This window comes from Pithys albifrons, chromosome 18 (assembly GCF_047495875.1).
Source record: "Pithys albifrons albifrons isolate INPA30051 chromosome 18, PitAlb_v1, whole genome shotgun sequence".
NCBI lineage: Eukaryota > Metazoa > Chordata > Aves > Passeriformes > Thamnophilidae > Pithys > Pithys albifrons.
The window spans coordinates 13,714,918-13,740,548 of NC_092475.1; the positions used below are offsets into that span (position 1 = coordinate 13,714,918).

Below are 25,631 nucleotides of genomic sequence, written 5' to 3' on the forward strand. Positions count from 1 at the left end.
CTCACTGTTACAGTATCTTTAATTTATCTTGTGTTTTACAGAAGTCTGAACGGATTAAAAAGCACTTCCTTTCCCACCACGTCCCTTACAGTTGGTAAAAGAGATTCAATGAGCAAATGCATGTGAACAGCTTGAGGATCTGCATCTTGCAAGAATTTCACAGCCCAATCAACCAAAAGCCAAATTTCTCGCCGGTTTTTTTTTACAATCTCGTTTTAATACAATGGTCACTCCGCTGCGCTCGGAAACCTGTCCAGTGCCACGTGCCCAGCGCTCTGGGCCAGCTGCAGGGTGGGTGAGCAGCCTAGTTAGCCTTGGCACGGAGCTGTGCCCTCTTGCCTGTGACAGCCTGGAAGCCAGTCTTGATGCTGGCGACGGAGCAGCGCGAGTGGCACGTCTCGCACTGCAGGAAGTACAGCCGGGTGTCCTTCTGCAGGATGGTGTCCGGGGAGCGGCACGTGTGGCACGTCACATACTCCTCTGCGGGCACCAAGGGACAGGCAAGGCATCAACAGCAGCAAGGCACCACCTCCTCAGCTGTAGGTTGGCAGCTGGCTCGAAACACTGCTCAAAAATGGGGCTGCCAACTCAGAATGAGCACCCAAACCCTGCCCCCAGTGCCCAGGGTAATAAAGGTGAGGGTTTGTATTGGACACTGTGCACTGGTGGTGGAACAGTAATAACCACTTTAAACTTCTCATTGTTGTTCCCAGGTTAATAAAGGTGAGGGTTTGCATTGGACACTATGCACTGGTGGTGGAACAGTAATAACCAGTTTAAACTTCTCATTGTTGTTCCCAGGCTAATAAAGGTGAGGGTTTGTATTGGACACTATGCACTGGTGGTGGAACAGTAATAACCAGTTTAAGCCTCTCATTGTTGTTCCCAGGCTAATAAAGGTGAGGGTTTGTATTGGACACTATGCACTGGTGGTGGAACAGTAATAACCACTTTAAGCTTCTCATTGTTGTTCCCAGGCTAATAAAGGTGAGGGTTTGTAGGGGACATTACACACTGACACTGGTGTTGGAACAATAATCAGTTTAAGCTTCTCACTGTTGTTCAGGTGAATAAAGGTGAGGGTTTGTGGGAGACTATGCACTGGTGTTGGAACAATCATAACCAGCTGAAGCTTCCCACTGCTGTTCCCAGGTTAATAAAGGTGAGGGTTCATCTGGACACTATGCACTGACACTGGTGTAGGAACAACCATAACCAGTTTAACCATCCCACTGTTGTTCCAGGTTAATAAAGGTGAGGGTTCATGTGGGACATAATGCACTGGTGTAGGAACAATGATAACCAGTTGAAGCTTCCCCCTGTTGTTCCCAGGTTAATAAAGGTGAGGGTTTGTAGGGGACATTATGCACTGGCACTGGTGTTACTGGTGTAGGAACAATGATAATCAGTTTAAGCTTCCCCCTGTTGTTCCCAGGTTAGTAAAGGTGAGGGTTCATACAGGACATAATGCACTGGTGGTGGAACAATCAGAGCCAGTTTAAGCTTCCCACTGTTGTTCCCAGGTTAGTAAAGGTGAGGGTTTGTAGGGGATATTACACACTGGCACTGGTGTAGAACAATGATAACCAGTTGAAGCTTCCCACTCTTGTTCCAGGTTAATAAAGGTGAGGGTTCACACAGGACATAATGCACTGGTGGTGGAACAATAGTAACCAGTTGAAGCTTCTCACTGTTGTTCCCAGGTTAGTAAACTTGAGGGTTCATCTGGACACTATGCACTGGCACTGGTGTAGGAACAACCATAACCAGTTTAACCATCCCACTGTTGTTCCAGGTTAATAAAGGTGAGGGTTCATACAGGACATAATGCACTGGTGTTGGAACAATCATAACCAGTTGAAGCTTCCCACTGATGTTCCCAGGTTAATAAAGGTGAGGGTTTGTAGGGGACATTATGCACTGGCACTGGTGTTACTGGTGTAGGAACAACCATAACCAGTTTAAGCTTCCCACTGTTGTTCCAGGTTAATAAAGGTGAGGGTTCATACAGGACATAATGCACTGGTGGTGGAACAATGATAACCAGCTGAAGCTTCTCACTGTTGTTCCCAGGTTAACAGAGATGAAGGTCCATATGGGACACTATGCACTGACACTGGTTTTGGAACTATCATAACCATTTTAAGCTTCCCACTGTTGTTCCAGGTTAGTAAAGGTGAGGGTTCATCTGGACACTATGCACTGGTGTTGGAACAATCATAACCAGTTTAAGCTTCCCAGTGCTGTTCCCAGGTTAGTAAAGGTGAGGGTTCATATGGACACTATGCACTGGCACTGGTGTAGGAACAACCATAACCAGTTTAACCATCCCACTGTTGTTCCAGGTTAATAAAGGTGAGGGTTCACACAGGACATAATGCACTGGTGTTGGAACAATGATAACCAGCTGAAGCTTCTCACTGTTGTTCCCAGGTTAACAGAGATGAGGGTCCATATGGGACACTATGCACTGACACTGGTTTTGGAACTATCATAACCATTTTAAGCTTCCCACTGCTGTTCCCAGGTTAATAAAGGTGAGGGTTCATATGGACACTATGCACTGGCACTGCTGTAGGAACAACCATAACCAGTTTAACCATCCCACTGTTGTTCCAGGTGAATAAAGGTGAGGGTTCATACAGGACATAATGCACTGGTGGTGGAACAATCATAACCAGTTTAAGCTTCCCACTGTTGTTCCCAGGTTAGTAAAGGTGAGGGTTCATCTGGATACTATGCACTGGCACTGGTATTGTAACAACCATAACCAGTTTAACCATCCCACTGTTGTTCCTGGTTAGTAAAGATGAGGGTTCATACAGGACATAATGCACTGGTGTAGGAACAACCATAACCAGCTGAAGCTTCCCCCTGTTGTTCCCAGGTTAGTAAAGGTGAGGGTTCATATGGATACTATGCACTGGCACTGGTATTGTAACAACCATAACCAGTTTAAGCTTCCCACTGTTGTTCCTGGTGAATAAAGGTGAGGGTTCATACAGGACATAATGCACTGGTATTGTAACAACCATAACCATTTTAAGCTTCCCACTTAATAAAGGTGAGAGTTTGTAGGGGACATTATGCACTGGCACTGGTGTTACTGGTATAGGAACAATGATAACCAGTTGAAGCTTCCCCCTGTTGTTCCCAGGTTAATAAAGGTGAGGGTTTGTAGGGGACATTATGCACTGGCACTGGTGTTACTGGTGTAGGAACAATGATAACCAGTTGAAGCTTCCCCCTGTTGTTCCCAGGTTAATAAAGGTGAGGGTTTGTAGGGGACATTATGCACTGGCACTGGTGTTACTGGTGTAGGAACAACCATAACCAGTTGAAGCTTCCCCCTGTTGTTCCCAGGTTAATAAAGGTGAGGGTTTGTAGGGGACATTATGCACTGGCACTGGTGTTACTGGTGTAGGAACAATGATAACCAGTTGAAGCTTCCCCCTGTTGTTCCCTGAGTCCCTCTGCTGTTGCAGCATTCCCAGGAGTCAGAACTCTGGGACAGGCCCAGCACTAAAGCAGCAGTTTTGTGCCATGTAATCTGAGTTCCCTGCCCAGCAGTGACACACAGGCTGCATCTGCTAATTAACATGTGCAACAGCCTTCCAAATTAACAACTACTGTGTTTTCCACAGCCTTCATCACAGCCAAGAAAGGAAGCTCAGATGGAAACAAGCACCTCTCAAATGCTCTGAGTCCCTTGGCATGTTTTAAGGCAGGACAGAGCTGACATGTGGTTATTCTAACCCCAAAACTGTGGTTTCTAAGCCCAGAATCATCACATGAGAAAAATCTGCAGGTCAAAAGGGAGTTCTACTTACTGATATATCTTCTCAAGACATTTTCTATCTGTTTTTGCTGGAATCTTCCCTTGATTACAAGTTGGTTGTTACCATCTATTGAGCCACTAATTTAAAAGAAAAAAAACATGAATTATTTGATTTGCAGAAGATGTGAAGCATTAAAACAAGTCAGGAACAGGAAGGAAGATAAGAGTGGTAAGAGTGAGCCTGAACTACTCTGGAGGAAAAAAAATGCAAAATTCTAAAGGCATTTAAAAACCTGCAGGAAGTTTCCCCAAGCAAAAGCAAACCCCAGCACAGATCAGCCTCCTAGCTGAGCTTTCTAATCTGAAGAACTTTGAGCTGAGAATCAACACAACTCTCCAGTAAGGTGTAACATGACTAGTAGGATCATCTTCTAAGCATTCTGATTTAGTTGATTGTTTTTTTCACATTATGGTTTCTAATTTTTTAAGTCATCTGGAGCAGTCAAAAGCCCCAGTCAAATGGGCATTTGTTACATATCACTGCAAACAGACTCTGATTCTCTGTGGCTACAACAAAGCAATGACTAAATAACCAGAAAGGACAGCACACCACAACAAGATGATCTTCTTGAAGATCACATCTCCTCACTAAAATCCAACTCTTCCATCAGCCAGCACAGCACTGGAGTGCAGGGAAGAAAAGCCTGATGTTCAAGCACATACACACAAACCTAACCCCCCAAATCCTGCATTTCATCAGCACCAACTCTGAGCACACACACAGCCCAGCAGCCTTACCTTGTACCCAATTCTGCCAACAAAAATGCCAGGAGATGTTTTGGCTGACGATGTAATCTAAAAACAAAGTAAGAAGATGTTTAACCTTCCCCCTTCAGAGAAATGTGGTGTTTATACAGGACTGGCAGGGTAAAATTATCAAGTTTAAATGGGGGCAGTGCCAGAGGGTCTGCACCAAACAGCACAGACAATGAACAAGGACACAAGAAACCTGACCAGTTCAAAAAAACCCCAAAACTCCACCATTTCCCCCCAAACCAAACTCACACTTACAGTAACTAATGAAAATAAGTCTTCTATTTGAGATTTTTCATTCTTACTCTCCCATCCCCTCAAAAAAGTATTAAAATACCCTTAAAGCTGCCATTAAAATACCCTTTAGTACACTCCCCAGGCTTTCAGCAGGACTGTTTTCTGGCACACATGAAACCCATCAGAGCTGCATTCCCAGAAGTGCTCACAAAGAACAGAACTGCTTTCACAAGACATAATTAAGACATAGAAAGCACTGAAGAAAACAGTGGGAAAACATTACTGGCCTCCATACCATTTACCAAGACAACAGTATTTGTAGTCAGCCCAATTTAGAAAACTTTCCCCACGCTCCTGTTTAACACTGGCAAATAAGTATCACTGGTGGCCACCCTTGATAGGAGCCAATGAACTCAACAAGATTTCAGTCCAGGAGGCCCACACAGCAATCACTTACATAATTTAAGTATAAAATAAGTCATTTTCCTAAAGATCTTCTCCCAGAGCACTGGAACAGTTTCCCCCGACTTGTGGTTTGCCAGAGAAGGAGCCCTTGACACAGCACAGAGCAGTGCAGCCTCCTGCTAGTGCTGGGGAACCCAAAGGGCACACTTACAATTTGCAGATATCTGTGAAGTTGACAAAAGATGTTTTCTTGGTCCCTACTCTCACGACCTGGGGGGGCTTCATGACGAATTTCCGCTTCTCTCCAGCCACCATGTCCGGGTTTTTCTCCCGCATGATGTTAAATACTCTGTTGAGCAACTGCAAGAGAAGGGATTGACAGCAGGTGAGCACCTGCATTTCCCAAAGGAAGCAGCTCCTGAACACCTGAACAGCAGTCACAGGGAATACCACACTGTCTGTGCCCATCAGCATGTCCTCATGTGCTCTGAGAAATGTCAGTGTAACCAGCTTGCCCCAGGGTTTGCCCCACACTTCCCAACCCCCTGCAGGGGGTCTGAACCATCACTATTGTCCCCCCACACTTCCCAGCCCACTGCAGGGGGTCTGAACCATCACTATTGTCCCCCCACACTTCCCAACCCCCTGCAGGGGGTCTGAACCATCACTATTGTCCCCCCACACTTCCCAACCCCACTGCAGGGGGGTCTGAACCATCACTATTGTCCCCCCACACTTCCCAGCCCTCAGCCCCCTGCAGGGGGTCTGAACCATCACTATTGTCCCCCCACACTTCCCAACCCCCTGCAGGGGGTCTGAACCATCACTATTGTCCCCCCACACTTCCCAGCCCTCAGCCCCCTGCAGGGGGTCTGAACCATCACTATTGTCCCCCCACACTTCCCAGCCTCCTGCAGGGGGTCTGAACCATCTCTACTGTCCCCCCACACTTCCCAGCCCCCTGCAGGGGGTCTGAACCATCACTATTGTCCCCCCACACTTCCCAACCCCCCTGCAGGGGGTCTGAACCATCACTATTGTCCCCCCACACTTCCCAGCCCCCTGCAGGGGGTCTGAACCATCACTATTGTCCCCCCACACTTCCCAACCCCACTGCAGGGGGTCTGAACCATCACTATTGTCCCCCCACACTTCCCAACCCCCTGCAGGGGGTCTGAACCATCACTATTGTCCCCCCACACTTCCCAGCCCTCAGCCCCCTGCAGGGGATCTGAACCATCACTATTGTCCCCCCACACTTCCCAACCCCACTGCAGGGGGTCTGAACCATCACTATTGTCCGCCCACACTTCCCAGCCTCCTGCAGGGGATCTGAACCATCACTATTGTCCCCCCACACTTCCCAACCCCACTGCAGGGGGTCTGAACCATCACTATTGTCCCCCCACACTTCCCAGCCCACTGCAGGGGGGTCTGAACCATCATTATTGCCCCCCACACTTCTCAGCCCCATTGCAGGGGGGTCTGAACCATCATTATTGCCCCCCACACTTCTCAGCCCCATTGCAGGGGGGTCTGAACCATCACTATTGTCCCCCCACACTTCCCAGCCCCCTGCAGGGTGGTCTGAACCATCACCACTATTGCCACCAACACTTCCCAGCCCCACTGCAAGGGGTCTGAACCATCACTATTGTCCCCCCACACTTCCCAACCCCACTGCAGGGGGTCTGCACCATCTCTATTGTCCCCCCACACTTCCCAGCCCCACTGCAGGGGGTCTGCACCATCTCTATTGTCCCCCCATACTTCTCAGCCCACTGCAGGGTGGTCTGAACCATCACTATTGCCCCCCACACTTCTCAGCCCCATTCCAGGGGGGTCTGAACCATCACTATTGTCCCCCCACACTTCCCAGCCCCTCAGCCCCATTGCAGGGGGGTCTGAACCATCATTATTGCCCCCCACACTTCCCAGCCCCACTGCAGGTGGTCTGAACCATCACCACTATTGCCCCCCACAATTCCCAGCCTCTCAGCCCCCTGCAGGGGGGTCTGGACCACTGAACCATCACCACTATTGCCCCCCACACTTCCCAGCCCCCTGCAGAGGGGTCTGAACCATCATTATTGCCCCCCACACTTCCCAGCCCCTCAGCCCCCTGCAGGGTGGTCTGAACCATCATTATTGCCCCCCACACTTTTCAGCCCCATTGAAGGGGGTCTGAACCATCACCACTATTGCCCCCCACACTTCCCAGCCCCTGCAGGGTGGTCTGAACCACTGACCCATCACCACTATTGCCCCCCACACTTTTCAGCCCCGTTGCAGGGGGGTCTGAACCATCACCACTATTGCCCCCCACACTTCCCAGCCCCCTGCAGGGGGGTCTGAACCATCATTATTACCCCCACACTTCCCAGCCCCTCAGCCCCCTGCAGGGGGGTCTGGATCAGCACCATTATTGCCCCACATCATTAACTGTGACATAACACAGGCTCTGTTATTTTTCTGTTCATGAATACAAGTCCTTCAAGTCAGAAATAGGCAATATGAGCACCAGGCTCCACTGATGCAGGTCAACATGGCACATGTTCCTCAGGAGTCTTTGCAGAATTACCTCATCATATGTGTAGTCCCTTTCTGAGCCTGCCCATGCAGGTCCTGACTGAAGGCTAAAGGAAATGCCATCATCTTTTTTGCTGTCTTCATCCTCAAATGCTGTAAAGAAAGTTTTTGGGGATTCATTATAAAAGAAACATTGGTTAACCTCGTGTTTGCACTGTTTCTAAAAGGGACTTCAAAGAAGCTTCCATTAAGATGTGGCCTCAAGTCTTCTCTGTTTGTCTGCAAGGGACACCAGCACTTATGGGAAATTTATAAAGATCTTATACAGAACGTTTTTCTGCTAATAGTAAAGGCAATAAAGTGAATTTTGGAACAAAAAAGGCACTTGAGAACAGAACTTATTCACCTACAAGGTGGACTACATTTCACTTGCAGCATCTCACTGAGCTAGGTTATACTTCTACCTTCCTCCTTCTCCATTATCTCATCTTCATCTGGGAACTTCACATTCTTCTTTTTCTTCTTTTTATTGCCCAGCATGATATCAAGGTCATCTTCAGGTTCTACTGTCTCTGGCACATCTCCTTCAATTTTCAATTCCTGCAAGGAAACAGGACTACAGTTTAGGGCATAAAACACCAACCTGCACTGCACAGCATCAGAAACACCTGGTGAATCCTGGTAACATCCACCACAGCCCTGCAATGCAACAGGGAACAATGGAATCAGGTATGTTAAGGGGAGCCCTGCACTCTGCCAAGAGCAGGGCCACATTTTTACCCTCTGGGCTAACTGCAAGGACAAGGTCATACTATACTTAAAGGCAACAGCCATTTGAGGGCATAAAGGAGCAAAAACCCTCCTGCCACCTGCAGCTACTCCAACTTTTTATCACAGTTCTGCACATGGCAAGAACACAGAGCAAGTATTTTTTCTGTCTGGGTGGATCACAGGGACATTTTCTTCCCCCAAAGGCAGAATCTAAAGAGGAGGTTTGCATGTAACACAACATTTCTCTGTGCTCCTGCTCTCTGGGCTTGCCAGTTCCACTGACATGTGATACAAAAACAGGGCTTGGAATAAAACTCGAGAAGAGTAAAAATATCTCATACACCTTCTGGAACACAGCACAGGGGCCAATCCTTTCCAAAGGCAACACCAGAGGGAAAACAGATTTCTTGGCACACATGTGCACTGGATTTGCAGGGCTGGCCTTTAAGGACTCTTCTGACATCCATTTGCTTTTGCAGCCCCAAAGACAACTAACCTTGAGGCCAACCAAGCCTTACAGAACCACCTGCTCATTGTGCAGAGCAGTCAGGATTTTCCACCTCTGGACAAAAGCCCTGCAGGAGCAACATGTTCATCAGAAGCTGCTCTTGACACCAAGTTTCAGTATGAACACAACAGACTTGAAACAACTCCTGCACTGCCAATCCCAGGAAAATGAAAGCAAGAAAGTTTTCAGCCTCACTCAAGATAACAAACCTTTACACCTTCTTCTGCTTCATCTATATCGAATATCTTTTTTGTTTTTTTCTTCTTTTTCTTTTGATTGAAGAAGTTTAAATCATCCAAGTCATCTGTTGTATCTAAAAAACCAAAAGATTGTTTAAAAAAGGAGACAGTTCAGACATCAAGAACTTGTAACTTCCATCCAAACCTTTAAAACATCACAGTAAGACACAAGCAATGACCTGCAGCCAAACTGATGCCGTGAGTGACCCCCCCCCAAAACCAGGACTCTGAGCCACGTTAGTGCAGGGTAAGATAAACAGTGAAGGTCCTTTAATATCACAGGCCTACAGCCCACAGGAATACATGACATGCATGTGCTCCAGTTCTTGTTTCCATGGCTTTTATAATAAGATCCCTCCAATCATTGCTTTACACATTTCTCAGTCCAGCCCCAGTCCCACCCCTGGTCCAACCCCTGGAATCGGGTCTGGGGTCGTCAAGACCCTCTGTCTTCATCAGCTCCTCTTCCTCATGACCTGTGGATATCCTACAGGTCATTCCCCTCTGCCCCCAAATACTCAGTACTGTTTTAGTTTCTGCACCTTCTAACTGCATTTTCTGATATTTTAAGAGTTTAATCTTTATATTGTACAAGAGAAATTAGTCACTTTTGTCATTACAGATGCTTGGAAAAAACTGAGAAGAAAACTCCAGGAGGAAGGTGTTGTTTCTTTGGTCTCCAGCAGGAGCCAATTTTATCAACAAACTGGATTTAAGTGAACAGAACTCCCTGAATCAGGTCATTGTGAAATGACATTGGCCTCAATTTAGAAGGTGAGGTTATAGCCACAATCTCACACTTACTCCTGAAAGATTCCAAAGAACACTCGAGTTACCACATTCAGACATCCAAAACCTGGGAACCTTTTGAACCATGTTGCTGTTACTCACACTATTGCCTAATCATTCCAATGAAAAAGAGCCATAATTGTGGAATTACTGCAACATCTGCATGTGGAACATTTACAGCTTCCCCCCAACCATTCTGGAGAGTCTCTTTTCACTGCCTCACACAAAAAGAGTGTCTGAGTCAGGAAAATGGGCATTGCATAAGCCACTGGGAGCCTGGTGGGTGTCTGTGAACGTGAGCTCAGGCAGGAGGCAAATGTGCCCTCCAGAGAGGCAGCAGAGATCACTCCAAACCTCTGCACAAACCAGGCCCTGGGCTGCCAAACTCCTGAAATGAGGCCTTGCACTCTCCAAATGCCACTGTGGAGTTTATCTACAGAGTCATCTCACCTTTCTTCCTGCTGTCTTCTTCATCTGCCTCAACATCTTTGTCTTCTGTTGGCTCTGGTTCAACCTCCTTTGTTTCTGACTGCTGAGTCTCCTCTGCTTGTGTGTCTCCTCCTCCTTCCTCATCCAGCATAAAGGGCTTCTTCTTTTTCTTCTTCTTCTTGCTCATAGTAGGATCAAAAATCATCTGTAAAAGTCAAGAGTTCCTTAGCAGCACAATAATCACCTCCCCACTTCATATTCAGAACACCTTGAAGTTCCTCTCATCATTCCTTCAACTTCCCAAACTGCTCCTTGCCTCCAGTCTCAGCTGTTTGCAAGGGAAGACCTGCCTGAGTTTACAGTTTCTGCTCCTTTTCCTCCGGTCTAAGTTTCCTGCCATCCAGTTGGGAGTTCAGCTGAACACACACTCCAGCTGTGGCTCTGACAGACAAGCTCCTGCTCCATTTTATTACCACTCTGGACTCCAATTTTGCTCTAAGACTGTGCACACTCAGCATCAGAAAAACCTGAAGCCCACCCACAGCACAGTCTGGTCATGCCTCACTCCCACCTGTGAGACACATTAATTTCCAGATTTATTAAAGACCAGACCTGTCAACAACTCCCTTGACAAGAACACCCTGCACTGGGGGCAAACCTAGAGGGGCTGGTGACACAGCAAGACCTGAATCACCTCCCAACACCACGAAATGGCAAAGGTCCTGCCTTCCCCACCACGGGTGAGAGGCTGAACCTCAGACACCAAGGGATTAAAAGCTGGTAATGAGCTCCTTAGCCAGCAAAGCAGCTTAATTCACCTGGTGTGAGTGTGAGAAAGGCACTGACCTCAGAGATTCACTTTTAACCTATTCATCATCTGCACACCCGAGGTACTTTACACACCAGCTCTCCAGTTTTCCAACACATCAGTGCTTGTCACTTCTGTCACCTCAGATGCAGGTTGGCATCAGAGCTCTTGGCCACTTCAGTTACATCTGCCTGTACAGTCACACCACAGCATGTATTTAACACAACAAACAACTCTGGACACTTAATGAGACTCATCCAGTGATGGAAGAGTGTTCTCACAGATAGTTACAGTTCAGCATCACCAATACCCTCATCAGGAAAGTACCAGCACTTTATCTCCAACTTCTTTAGTTACACCCTGCAAGTCTGGTGCTTTCCCTCTCCCCACAAAACAATTTTGTCCTTGCACTTTTCATTCTCCTGCACATGATATTCTTGTGATGTTCTTCCAGTTTTCTGGAAAGTGCATGTTTCACAAGGACTCTTAGAGACAGTGAACTGCACACAGGGGTGTCTGAAGCACCCCAGAAAAGTGTTCACATATATGGAACACTGACGGCTTTCAAACTGCTCAAGAGTGTCTTTAGTTACACACACTCTCAAGAGTTCTGCCAGGGGGCTTTCCTGAGGCTTCCTCAGACTGCTGTGAATCATGCCCAGAAATCAGAGTATGCCCAACTGGTTGCACTGTCTGGAACCTCCCCAGCCTGCTGGGACAGAGGCAAAGCTGCCTCCATGGCAGTCCAGCTCTGGGAACAGGCACAGTGCCTGACTCATTTCCATCAAGATGCTTTGCAAGCCCCTCAAAAGGCTTTTATTTCCTCATGTGAAGCAAAGATAAGATCGTGCTTTGATCAGATCTAAGGGTTTTTAACAAGGAACCAGTCAACCCACCTCAAATCACCCTTCCCTCTGTGAAGGACATCTTGCACCCTGACCCACCCCACAGGACCTGCTGTGCCCACAGGGACAGACTGTGGCTCCAGCCCAACCACACTGAAGCCAAGTTAACACTTTGACAAGGCACAGTACAAATGAACTGGCCTGATAACTGGGGTATTCCATGTCTGGAACTGTTTCAGAACTTTCTTTGTTCCTTTTCTCTACTCAGTACATTCCCTTAGTTATGATGCCATTTAAGTGCTGAGAAACTACCAAGCTGCAGTTTCCTACTGAAGGAACTGCAGCCCCCAGTCCAAACACACCAAACATCAATGCTCTGTGTGCAAAAAGGGTTATAAATTCCCATCCTGCTTCTGCTCTCAGGGCCACGTTCCCATGTGGGGTTTTCTTCTCCGTAGACCAAATGGTTCTTTCTCACACATACCTGCTCCTTATTTCCAATATCTACAGTCCAAATCTCAACTTAGAGAAATCAGCAAGAACAGAGGGAGGAAAAAAGTATCCCAACTTCATGGAGCCAATGCAGCAGTGAAGACAGGAGCCAACCTTCCTGTGAGCTGCTGGGACAGTGGCAAATGCTGGGGATTCTAAGAGAAGTCACAAATAAATCCCATTTCCTCAGTCTGAACAAACACAGGCATGTCCAGGAAGCAAAGAGGAACCCTGCCCTGATCAAGTGAGCTCAGCAATCCTTGCACTGACTTATGTCTATGATGGGGTGCAAAATTATTAAAACAAATCAGCAACTACATTTTCTGGCTGCTCCAAACACAGCAATCTCTAAAATTACTGCCTGGAGCTTCACAAAACTTTCTCCAGTGGGATCATGTACATTGTAGGACCTTCAATAAACCACACAGATGTTACCAGACTGATTCCTCTCCCAAACCAGACCTGCCACAGCTCTGGGCACCACCCACTGATGCTCCTGCCAGGGAGTTTTATTTGTTCACAGCTCTGAAGATTTTAAGCTACACTTGAACACAATGAAGTTTGTACCATCTACACCAGTTTATGGTGGAATTTGTCTTCACCCTCCTCAACTTTACAGGCTTTAAAAAGGTTCCCCAATTTAACTTCAGTACCAAAGTACCTGGCTCCCAACAACCAGAGTGGAAAATACACAAACCTGAAGCACTCCCAGTGACAGTCCAACTGTGTCACCTGCCATCATCTTTATTTCTGTCAGTCTGGCACACAAGGCAACTCAGAGAGGCAACTTTACTGTCCTACAGATTGCAGGAAATTTATTATGCAAGAAAAACAGTGTTACTGACACGAAACTAAACCCAGGCCAGGCCTCTCCACATGAACAGCTCCTGAGATACCCGAGTCAGGCGGCACCTGATGCAAGCACTGCTGAGTGCAGGGACAGCCAGGCCACCAGAACTGCAGCTCCAGGCACACAAATGCAGCACATTCATTCTCCACGTTAAAGCAGCTGAGTAAGTCAGGCTCAGCTCCCTTTAGAAGTGTCAGTAATTACACCAGTTCTCCTTTATTACGTAGGACAAACCATGACTTGCCTGCCTTCTGCCTGAGTGACCACTTTGCTTTAAAGAAAACAAGCCACGCAGGTATTTTGAACACAGCCAGAGATGACACAAGAGCAGGAGCAGCCACTTCATGGCTTGGGCCAGGGCAGCTCCCCCAGAGACAGTTATCACCTCCCACACCTAACCCTGCCCTTCTCCCCACCACAGTGGCCAAGGAGGCCAGTGGGATCCTGGCCTGGATCCAAACTAGCGTGGCCAGCAGGCCCAGGGCAGTGACCCTTCCCCTGGACTCTGCCTTGGGGAGGCCACACTTTGAGTGTTGTGTTCAGTTCTGGGCCGCTCAGTTGAGGAAAGAGATTGAGGGGCTGGAGCGGGGCCAGAGAAGAGCAACAAGGCTGGAGAAGGGACTGGATGTGGCTCTGAGTGTCCTCTTAGACACCCCCAGGGACAGAGAATCCAACATGTCTTGATCCAACCCCACTCCGTGCCCTGGGCTGGTGATCACAGTGGGGCTGGATCAAGGGTTGATGATCTCCGAGGTCTCTTCCAACCCAACTGAGAAGAGCAACGAGGCTGGAGAAGGGACTGGAGCACAAGTGCTGTGGGGAGAGGCTGAGGGAGCTGGGAGTGTTCAGCCTGGAGAAGAGGAGGCTCAGAGGTGACCTCAGCACTGTCTGGAACTGCCTGAAGGGAAGTTCTGGCCAGCTGGGGGTTGGTCTCTTCTCCCAGGCACTCAGCAATAGGACAAGGGGGCACGATGGGCTCAAGCTCTGCCAGGGGAAATTGAAGTTGGAGAGCAGAAAGAAATTCTTTGCAGAGAGAGTGCTCAGGCATTGGAATGGGCTGCCCAGAGAGGGGGTGGATTCCCCATCCCTGGGGATTTTTAAACTGAGCTTGGCCGTGGCACTGAGTGCCATGATCTGGTAAAGGGACTGGAGTTGGACCAAGGGTTGGACTTGATGATCTCGGAGGTCTTTTCCAGCCCAATCAATTCTGTGATTCTGTGATTCTAAAGGCAGCAACTACACCCCTGAAAAACTCCTCAGAGACAGCCGTGTCTACCCCCCTGGAAGGGAGGCCAAGCCAGCACCAGCAGCCCCGGGAAGTCCGAAGCTATCACTTGTTAAGATGGAGGTACTTAGTCCTCTGGGAAGAGGAACAAGATTTAAAGCTCCGGAGACAGGGCTAAGCAAACTGTCCGAACGCTGCGTATCGCTGCAAGAGCACGGAGCAGGCCAGGGCAGCGCCGGCGGCGCCTCTGCCTCCTGCCCGGGGGCGGCACTGGGGCAGCTCCCCCGAGCTCAGGGCCCGGCCGGGCCCCCGCCCCGCGGCTGCTCGGCCCGGCCCGGCCCAGGCCAGCGGGACCCACAGCCCGGCCCTGACCGGCGAGACCCCCAACCCGGCCCGGGGGGACCCCCAGCCCAGCCGAGCCGAGCCGAGCCGAGCAAGATCCCCCGCTCAGACCAGCCCAGCCCAGCAGGATCCCCAGTCAGGCCCAGCCCGGCGGGACCCCCAGCCCAGCCCGGCCCGGCGGGATCCACAGCGCGGCCCGACGGGACACCCAACCCAGCGGGACCCCCAGCCCGGCCCGGCCCGGCCCGGCAGGACCCCCAGCCCAGCCCAGCCCAGCCCAGGCCGGCTCAGGGAGGAGGCCGCGCCCGCTCAGGCCTCAGGCCCGGTGCCCACATGGCGGCGCGGCCACAGGCCCTGGGCGCGGCTGCGAGCGGGCCGTGGCTCTCACCTCGTCGCCGGACATGTCGGCGGCCGGAGCTATGTGTGTGTGCGGTGTGTCGGTGTGTCTGTCTGTCCCTCTGTCGCTCTATCGCGGTGAGTGTCGCTCGGTGCCCGCAGGGTCAGGCCGTGCTCGGCTCTTGCATCAGCGCCGCGCGCCCGCCCCGCCCGCGCATGCGCGTGTGAGTGCGGCGCGTCCCGCGCTGCGCATGCGCCGGGCGGCGGCGGGAGAGCCGAGGGGGCCGGGCGGGAGCGCTGAGGCGATGGAGGGAGTGCTGAGGGGGTGGAGGGAGTGCTGAGGGGATGGAGGAAGCGCTGAGGGGATGGAGGAAGCGCTGAGGGGATGGAGGAAGCGCTGAGGGGACGGAGAGAGCCTTGAGGGGATGGAGGGAGCGCTGAGGGGATGGAGGGAGCGCTGAGGGGATGGAGAGAGCCTTGAGGGGACGGAGAGAGCCTTGAGGGGATGGAGGGAGCGCTGAGGGGACGGAGAGAGCCCTGAGGGGACGGGAGGGAGCGCTGAGGGGATGGAGAGAGCCTTGAGGGGACGGAGAGAGCCCTGAGGGGACGGAGAGAGCCCTGAGGGGACGGGCGGGAGCGCTGAGGGGATGGAGGGAGCGCTGAGGGGATGGAGAGAGCCTTGACGGGACGGAGAGAGCCCTGAGGGGATGGAGGGAGCGCTGAGGGGACGGGAGGGAGCGCTGAGGGGACGGGAGGGAGCGCTGAGGGGACGGAGGGAGCGCTGAGGGGATGGAGGAAGTGCTGAGGGGACGGAGGGAGCGCTGAGGGGACGGGAGGGAGCGCTGAGGGGATGGAGGGAGCGCTGAGGGGATGGAGAGAGCCCTGAGGGGATGGAGGGAGCGCTGAGGGGATGGAGGAAGCGCTGAGGGGACGGGAGGGAGCGCTGAGGGGATGGAGGGAGCGCTGAGGGGATGGAGGGAGCGCTGAGGGGATGGAGGGAGCGCTGAGGGGATGGAGAGAGCCCTGAGGGGCCGGGCGGGGAGAGCGCTGAGGGGATGGAGGAAGCGCTGAGGGGACGAAGGGAGCGCTGAGGGGATGGAGGGCCCGCTGGGGACGGGCAGGAGCGCTGAGGGGACGAGCGGGAGCGCTGAGGGGACGAGCGGGAGCGCTGAGGGCGTGAGAAACGTCGTCTCAACGTCATAGGTTTTTTATTAGAATTTATTATATGATAAAAGCAATTTCAGCATGCTCGGTGTGACGGTCGCAGGTATTGCTTTGCCATCACACACCAAACACAGTGTAACGCTAACATTTATTTAGTCTCTACATACATATTAATTCGACTCATGCATAAACATTTTAAGTACTTTGTTAAGCAGTTTAACATATACTACTATAGCTAAATCACTTTTACAACTCTAGTGATAACCACACCATAAATTCTGTTCCCCTTAGATGTGGGAAAGTTTTAACTCTTCAACTTTCTTGTTACAATTCCTGTGGTCCTTGACAAAGTCATAGAAAATAAAGTGATTTAACACCATCTTGTTCATCTCTCCATGTGGGTGTACGTTGGCATTTTTGTTTAATTGGCTGGCCATATGTTTTTTCTCATGTCACTATAGGAGCCTCAATAACCCATTCGTTTTTACTGACACGAATCACATTCACACTTCTCACGAGGGGACGGAGGGAGCGGAGTGTCCATGGAGGGTCCCACAGGGCCACAGCCCCGCAAGGGTCGGGTTGGAGCATCTGGTGCCCCCTCCCTGCCCAGCAGGGCCATCCCAGAGCACATGGCACAGGATTGTGTCCACACAGCTCTGGAATATCCCCAGTGAGGGACACTCCACACCCTCTCTGGGCTCTGTTCAGTGCTGGGTCACTGCACAGCAAAGAAGTTCTTCCCCATGTTCAGGTGGAACTTGTTGGGCATCAGTTCCTGCCTGTTCCTCTTGTGCCATGGCTGGGCCTCCCGAGCAGAGCCCAGTCCCTGCTCTGCCCCTCCCTGCAGGCACTGCCAGCCATGGGGAGGTCCCCTCTAGTGTCTCCTCTGGAGGCTGAACAGCCCCAGCTCCCTCAGCCTTGGCTGCTCCCAGAGATGCTCCAGGCCCTTCAGCATCTCCGCAGGCTGCGCTGGACCCGCTCCAGGAGCTCCGTGTCTGTCCCGTGCTGAGGAGCCAGAGCTGGACATGGCACTGCAGCTGTGCCTGCCACAACCTCTTTGGGCAACCTATTCTATCTTCACAATAAAACCTTTTTTCTATGTTAAGCAGGATTTCCTGTATGTCAGCCTGTGTCTGCTGCTCTTCTGTCACCCAGAAGAGCCTGGCTCTGTCTTGTTTGCCCCCTCTATACGCTTTGATAGGATCCCCCTGAGCCTTCTCCCCCTAAGTGTGACAACCCAGGCTCTCTCAGCTTCTCGTGTCAGTACTCCAATCCCTCAGTCACAGGATCAGAGAGAGGTTTGGGTTGAGAAGCACCTTAAAAATCACCTCATTTCAACCCTGTGCCGTGGGCAGGGCCACCTTCCTCATTCCATTCCCTAATACATCCTAATAAAAAATACGGCACTAATGACAAGAGTTATTTACCACAAAGTGTACAAATTCTGCCTCCCAACCAGCTCTGCATCTTCAAGGTCATCCATTTCATGCCAGATTTGGTGTTGAAGCAGACAAAGCCATGGCCCCAAACATTGTTACAGGGGGCTCTACATGTTAATATTTCCTGACCCTTTGGATTTTTGGAGGCAATAACTTCCCATTATGTGGTGTAAACCTGTGGGAGTTTATGCACAGTGTGTCATTTCACTTTCTCACCCCCTGCAAGAAACAACTGCCTCTTGGTCTTCCTTTCCTTTCCTTCCTCGGCTGGTAACGAGGGTGCCCAGCACACTCCAGATGCCAAACCAGCACTTTGGAGACATAGCAGGCACCAGGACAGGAGCACTTGGAGCTTTTCCCAGGATTACAACAATATTTTTCTGTTAAACTCATGAAATTACTTTTCTTTCTTGCCTCAGTACCACCACATTTCCCTCGATATTTGTCCCATTTCTGTCTTTGTTATGTTCTCTTACGTTATGTTGCAGGGATTCCATGGATTTTCAGGTACTGCAGACAGCTGTACTTTAATTACAGAATCACAGAACATTCTGAGCTGGAAAATACCCACAAGGACCATCCAGTCCAGCTCCTGGCCCTGCACAGACACCCCAAAAATCCCACCATGTCCCTCAGAGCATCATCTAAACCCTCCTGGAGCTCTGGCAGCCTTGGGGCTGTGCCCACTGCCCTGGGGAGCCTGGTCAGTGCCCACCACCCTCTGGGGGAAGGACCTTTGAACCTTTCCCTGAGATCCAACCTGCCCCTGCCCTGGCACAGCTCCAGCTGTTCCCTCAGGTCCTGTCACTGCTCACCACAGAGAAGACGCTGTTGACCAGCTGAGCAGACACGTTGGGTGTTGCTGTAACACTGAAAATGGTCTCCCACCAAATTCTTCTTCCCTCTTTTGCTGCAGGAGTTTGCTTTGCTATCCCTGTCATGTGAGACTGTTCACACTGGGACACTTTTCCTTGGCATGGAGCCAGAGCACATGGATTGCTGGTGGCTGCACTGGCACTGCCCCACACCCTCCTCACTGCCCAGAGCTCCCTTAGCCCAACCTCCTGCCCTGAGACAGGAAATGGTAGTTTTGTATCATCCATTCCCTCTGCAGCCCCTTCAAGTTCCTGACAGCAAAACTTCATCCCCTTTCTCCCTGTGACTGTTGCAGTGTCCCTGAGGACACCCAAGCTCACTGTTCCCTGTGTGATACCCCACAGGCCTTTGGAATATTGCTGTGCCCTTCTTATCCTGCCCACACAGTCTCCTTTTTCAGAAGCTTCAAATCCAGCCCCTCCAACCTTTTTGTTCTCATTTTCATTGCTGTCTCCTGCACCTCAGTCACTTATGTACCTATTCCATAAGTTCAGGGTGCAGCACTTCCATCAGTGCCAAACACAGCTGGATGATTCCCCTGATGCCTCACCCATGACAGATCTGTGAACACATTCTAGAACAAGTTGCTCTCTTTTCTTTGTCAGTAGTACTTGGGGACCATGTGTATGATTGGTGGCAAATGCTCCAAGATATCCAATGGTCAAACCCCATGAGATTCCCAATGAATAATCCATAACACAGTGTTGTGCATGATACACAATATTTGGAAACCTTCAGTGCCAAAGCTGTGGGAGCTGCCAGAAGTGCTGGGCTGGAGTTGCACCTGATGTCCAGATAGAACCCCAAGTGCTGTCTTTGAAGCTCCTGGTCACAGACACACCAAATCAAAGGCATATTGGGCACATCACCTTATTTTGAATTTTCCCCCTCCTGTGCAAACAAACTGTTCAGGATTCAGCATTTATCCTGTCCTGTTTTCTTCAGTGCTTTCCTTGTGAATTAAATAAGTTCCAGAAACTGAAGAGTGCCAGTGCACTAGTTGTTAATTAGTTGTTACTAATTACATTTGGCCAGGAGCAAACTTGTGTCTTTGACCTGATATTTGGGGAAGAAAATCCTGCATGAGCTTTTGTAAGAAAAGCACAGTCTGGGTTAAAGAACTTGCAGAAACACACGGATTAAAAGATTTCTTCTTTATTTTATTGGTGAGCAACAATGGTGACATATGGAAGAGATATAAAGCAACATGTCAAGTAGATTTTTAACTTCAGAAACTAAAACTCTGATCCTTAAAGCTCAGAACTTGAGTGCACTGGAAGTGTTGTGCAGTTACCCAAGTGAAGGGCTGAGCAATCACAGTCTGGGATGAAGAAACTTCAGATGCAACCCTGAATTTGGGGGAATGGCCCAGGGAAAATCAGAGTCACAATAAACACTCCTGTGGGGGCTGTGGGTGAGTCTTCCCTCTGAGTGTCTGTTATGGGTTCACCCAGGTGGGCCTAGATTTGGGCTCTGAAGTCTGGACTGGGCTGAAGCTGTCAGCTGACTTGAGCTGGGCTGAGCCAACAGCTGACCTCTTCTAGCCAGTAACTTTTTATTCCATCCCACATCATGGCATCATCTCCAGGGCAGTAGGAACCAGTGTGGGAGTGGTTAAGGCAGTGGCTTCTCAGCCTCCTCTTGGGAGGACACACGATGCTGTCCCGGGGGGATGGAGAGGACCAGGCCCACCACTGGCTCACAGGGTATCTCAGGAAAGTAAAATGTGTTGTTCTGGGTCTCTCCTTTCTCCTTGGGTTTGTCTCCCTGGGGAATAAGCTTCTTCTTAAGTAATGTGGAGTTAAGACAGTAGAATTTGTGTGTTCGTTCAGAAGTTGAGGTGGGGAACTGGACTTTGTTGTTGCAGACTTGTGTGAGTGTATATTTGTACTCTCTTCTAATTGTCTCTTTCTTTCTGTGAAAAATATATGTAGTTTTAGTATAAACGTAGTTTGAAGTGTTTTTTTTTCTTTCCCCTCTCTTTTCCTCCCTTTCCCTGGTGTTAGGAGGGAGGCTTTTCTCTCTGTGCTTGGGGGGGTTGGCAGTTGCTTATCTCAAACCAAGACAGTGTCCCCAGCCCTCCAGACAAACACCTTGGGAATTTGCCTTGCCCTGTTTTGGAGCTCCCTGTGGTGCTCAATCATCACACAGTGCCAAAACCTGCAGGCACCACATCTACCTTAAGGAGGGATTATGGAATGCTCCATCCTAGCTATGTTTGTGGGATTTCCTGGGGAGCCAAAGGGGGGAATCCACTCTGGCCACTGTTGGATGATGGTCAAACATCTGCACAGACTGAAGTTCACTCTTCAACAGTGTTGGTGTAAGGCACAGGGATATTGAGTTTTAGAGTAGATTTTGCTTGAAGTCTTGTGTTAGTCTTTACTAAGTCTGTTCATAGCACTGAATTCTGGCCCTCAGGAAGTAATTTCATTTTTACAAGTGTAGTCTAAAGTCTGTGGCATTAATGGTGTCAATAGCTGGGTGTAAACTCCTGGCACAGGTTTAACAACTGCCCTCTGCTTACAGTATCTGTAGGAGAGAACTGTAGCCCTCTTTCCACCAAAAGAGAATGGAACAGCAGGAAGGACCCTCAATGAAAATCTGGAGCAAACAGGTCTGTGCTCTTGGAGAAGCTCAGGGAATGATTGACTTCTGTTATTAAATAATAAAATAGATCTGTACTCACCTTCTTTCGAGGCAGATTGTTCACCAGGGTTTTGAGAGAAAAATGGGAAATAACTCCCCAAGCACTGTTATTTATTAGGAAGCAGAATGACCCATAATTAATCATCCAAAAATCCATTTTTCACTCCAAAAAGGATTCCTCATTGTTTCTGACTGGATTAAAGAGTAGAGTCATTTTCAAACAACCTAAAGCAATTAAGGGAATATTACATTGGGCTGCAACCACAGGAAATTGCACACAAAGTCAGAGGTTTGAGCCTCATGGCACAATTTAAGCAATGGGTTTAAATTAGATAGTCACTTTGGGGCTGTTTGAGTAAAAGAGAGACAAAAGCAGCATAAAAAAGAGTGACAGTCCAAAGCTGAACTTTGTAGTATTTGACAGCTTAGAAGAATAATATGCCAAAGGCTGGGAAAAACTGGAGTTCCAGTCAGTTATCTGTGATGCAGTTCTGCTCCCAGGACTATGTCATGCCTGCCCTCTGGAATCCAGGATTCAGGCAGCCTACAGTGCTCCTCCCAGTCCAGCCTTGCCTTGCTTTGCCCTCTCAAAGCCTCCTGGTCCCCATTTCCCTTTGGCTTCAGTACACAAAGCATTTCTGTCCAAACCAGAGATTCATTTCCCAAGCCTGCCACTATCAAGCTGTATATGAAGTCTCTGTTCCCAAGGACCCCACTCCCATGGCCCAGGGATGTGTTTACTCCCTGGAGCAATGGCATGTTAGGTCACACCTTGAGGCATTTATGACCATCAGCCATAAATGTCTGCTGAGGTTCCTCCCAGCTACAGTTCTGAGGGGACTTGGTCCTGAAGTCTGGAGTTCTTAAGGGCTTACTGGAAGTGTTTTCCTGCAGGAAAGACTCTGCTCCTAAGTGGGGTCTAACCCTTGTGCCCAGGACTGCAGTGATACATCTCCTTAAGCTCCTGAGGGGTTGATTTCCATCTCTCCTTGTTGGTATTCCTGGGGGTGATGGCTATGGGCTCTGGGCAGGGAAGACAAACAGAGAGCAAGGTGATCATCATTCCCACTTTAAGCCATTTTCTTCCTGGACTGGTTTATTCCCTGAACCTTCTCCAGTATCCAATCCTAAATAATCTGTAAATCAAGAAATACAATGATTTTTTTCTTCCCTCCACCTCATGCCAGGGGCTGGGATGTCCCTTGCACATAGAACACCAAATGTCCATCATCCTCCTCACTTGGGAGCTTTTCTGTCTGTGTCACCAACAATGAGCTCCATGGAGAGATTAACAAAAGGATGGGCTGTATCAAGATTTATTATGAGATGGGAAAGGTTGGTTGGCCTGAACAAGGAGCCAACCTACATGTCTTGTCCCCAAACCCACATCTCCAGACCTGCTTGGAGTGCTGCTTCTCTGTCAGTCTGTCCCCATCAAAACTCCTCATTCTGGTGGACAAAAACCTGGACATGACCTGGCACTGTGAGCTCACAGCCCAAAAAGGCACAGTGTGCCAGGCTGGCTCCAGGGCAGGGTGGGCAGCAGGGCAGGGGAGGGGATTGTCCTGCTCTACTCCACTCCTGGAACACCCCACTGGAGTCCTGTGCCCAGCCCTGGGGCCCCAAAGTAAGAAGGACATGGAGGTATTAGAGGGAGTCCAGAGGAGGCCATGGAGATGCTCCAAGAGCTGGAGGCCCTCTGCTCTGGAGCCAGGCTGGGAGAGCTGGGAGGGTCACCTGGGGAAGAGAAGGATACAGAGAGACCTGAGAGCCCCTGCCAGGGCACAAAGGGACTCCAGGAGAGATGGAGAGGGACTTGGGACAAGGGATGGAGGGACAGGACAAGGGGAATGGCTCCCCACTGCCAGAGGGCAGGATTAGATGGGATTTTTGAAGGAATTCCAGGTTGTGAGGGTGGGTGGGCCCTGGCACAGAGTGCCCAGAGCAGCTGGGGCTGCCCCATCCCTGGAAGTGCCCAAAGCCAGGTTGGACAGGGCTTGGAGCAACCTGGGCTGGTGGGAGGTGTCCCTGCCCATGGCAGGGGTGGCACTGGATGGGCTTTAAGGTCCCTCCCAACCCAAACCCCTCTGTGCTCCCGTGATCCCCGGGGTGCTGCGGTGAGGAGGTGGCACGGGAATAGCCATGGGCACAACAGTCTGTGGGCTCAGCCCGGAGCGCCAGAGGCACGGGATATCCCACCCTCCTCGGAGCACTCCCCATCCTGGGGATCCATCCTTTCTGCGCAGGAATCCCCAGGGAATTGCCCGCACCTCGTTCCGGCGCCGCCAGAGGGCGCGCGCGCCCAGGAGACACCCCCGATCCCGGGAAAGGGGATATCGGGACAAGGGATATCGGGAAAGGGCATCCCGGGAAAGGGGATATCGGGACAAGGGATATCGGGAAAGGGCATCCCGGGAAAGGGGATATCGGGACAAGGGATATCGGGAAAGGGCATCCCGGGAAAGGAGATATCGGGACAAGGGATATCGGGAAAGGGCATCCCGGGAAAGGGGATATCGGGACAAGGGATATCGGGAAAGGGCATCCCGGGAAAGGGGATATCGGGACAAGGGATATCGGGAAAGGGCATCCCGGGAAAGGGGATATCGGGACAAGGGATATCGGGAAAGGGCATCCCGGGAAAGGGGATATCGGGGCAAGGGGACCCCGGGAAAGGATATATCCGGAAAGGGCATCCCGGGACAGGGAATATCGGGAAAGGGCATCCCGGGAAAGGGGATATCGGGAAAGGGAATATCTTGAAAGGGCACCCTGGGAAAGGGGATATCGGGACAGGGCACCCCGGGAAAGGAGATATCGGGAAAGTGGATATCGGGAAAGGGGATATCAGGAAGGGGGATCCCAGGACAGGGCATCCCGGGACAGGGCACCCCGCGGGGCCCGGAGCGAGGGGCCGGGCAGGGCATCCCCCGTGCCCGGCACTCCTCGTGGGTTCCCCACGGCACAGGCACGGAGCCTCGGAATTCCTCGTGGCAGAGGCGCAGAACGCAGGGCTGATAAACCGGGAGTTTTTTTCCCCCCTTTTCCCGCCCCCTTTTCGGGAAGGAGGATCCGAGGGGCACAGCGGCTCGGGGCATCTTTTTTTCCCAGGGCATTGGAGGATGAGGCAGCTGTGGGTTCAAACCTGCAGAGGTTTGGGGCTGAAACCGCTTGGGCTTTCCCTATAAAGGGCAGTTTGAACTCTCCAGGGGCTGTTTCGGGGCAGGGGAAGGCAGAGCTGTTCTTCTCCCAGCTACTCCCACTCTTTGCTGTTTTGAAGGCAGTTTTTGCAGACATTTTCAACAGGTACTGAACAAACCAGTTGGAAAAATCCCCCCAAAACTGGGTGAATAGAGCCCAATTGTCACAGCTCAGTGTCCCAAATTTCCTGCCTGGTAGACCCAGCCAGCATGGGTTTAGGAGGGGCAGGTCCTGTCTGACCAACCTGATCTCTTTCTACGATCAGGTGACCCACCTGGTGGATGAGGGGAAGGCTGTGGGTGTGTCTATCTGGACTTCAGCAAGGCCTTTGACACTGTCTCCCATAATATACTCCTGGAAAAGCTGGTAGCCCATGGCCTGGACAAGTGTACCCTCTCCTGGATTAAGAGCTGGCTGGAGGGCCGGGCCCAGAGAGTGCTGGTGAATGGAGCTGCATCCAGCTGGGGCTGGTCACCAGTGGTGTTCCCCAGGGGTCTGTGTTGGGTCCAGTCCTGTTTAACATCTTTATTGATGATTTAGGTGAGGGGATTGAGTCCATCATCAGCAAATTTGCTGATGACACCAAGTTGAGAGGGAGTGTCGACCTGCTGGAAGGCAGGAGGGCTCTGCAGAGGGATCTGGACAGACTTGAGAGATGGGCTGATTCCAATGGGATGGAGTTCAACAAGGCCAAGTGCAGGTCCTGCCCTTTGGCCACCCCAACCCCCTGCAGCGCTCCAGGCTGGGCACAGAGTGGCTGGAGAGCAGCCAGGCAGAGGGACCTGGGGGGACTGAGGGACAGGAAGCTCAACAGGAGCCAACAGTGTGCCCAGGTGGCCAAGAAGGCCAAGGGGATCCTGGCCTGGATCCAAACTAGCGTGGCCAGCAGGCCCAGGGCAGTGA

The 25,631-nt window shown here is 50.6% G+C and overlaps 1 protein-coding gene across 1 annotated transcript; it reads right to left on the bottom strand.

Annotated features, from left to right (window-relative positions):
- EIF2S2 (eukaryotic translation initiation factor 2 subunit beta) lies at positions 1–15,619 on the bottom strand. Its single transcript, XM_071572879.1, has 9 exons — positions 15,449–15,619; positions 10,520–10,703; positions 9,251–9,354; positions 8,227–8,362; positions 7,815–7,915; positions 5,445–5,593; positions 4,577–4,633; positions 3,831–3,916; positions 1–480 (listed from the first exon to the last, which is right to left on the bottom strand). The coding sequence occupies exons 1-9, from the start codon at positions 15,461–15,463 to the stop codon at positions 305–307; spliced, it is 1,008 nt and encodes a 335-aa protein (XP_071428980.1). The 5' UTR covers positions 15,464–15,619; the 3' UTR covers positions 1–304.
- Between the last annotated feature and the right edge of the window lie 10,012 nt (positions 15,620–25,631).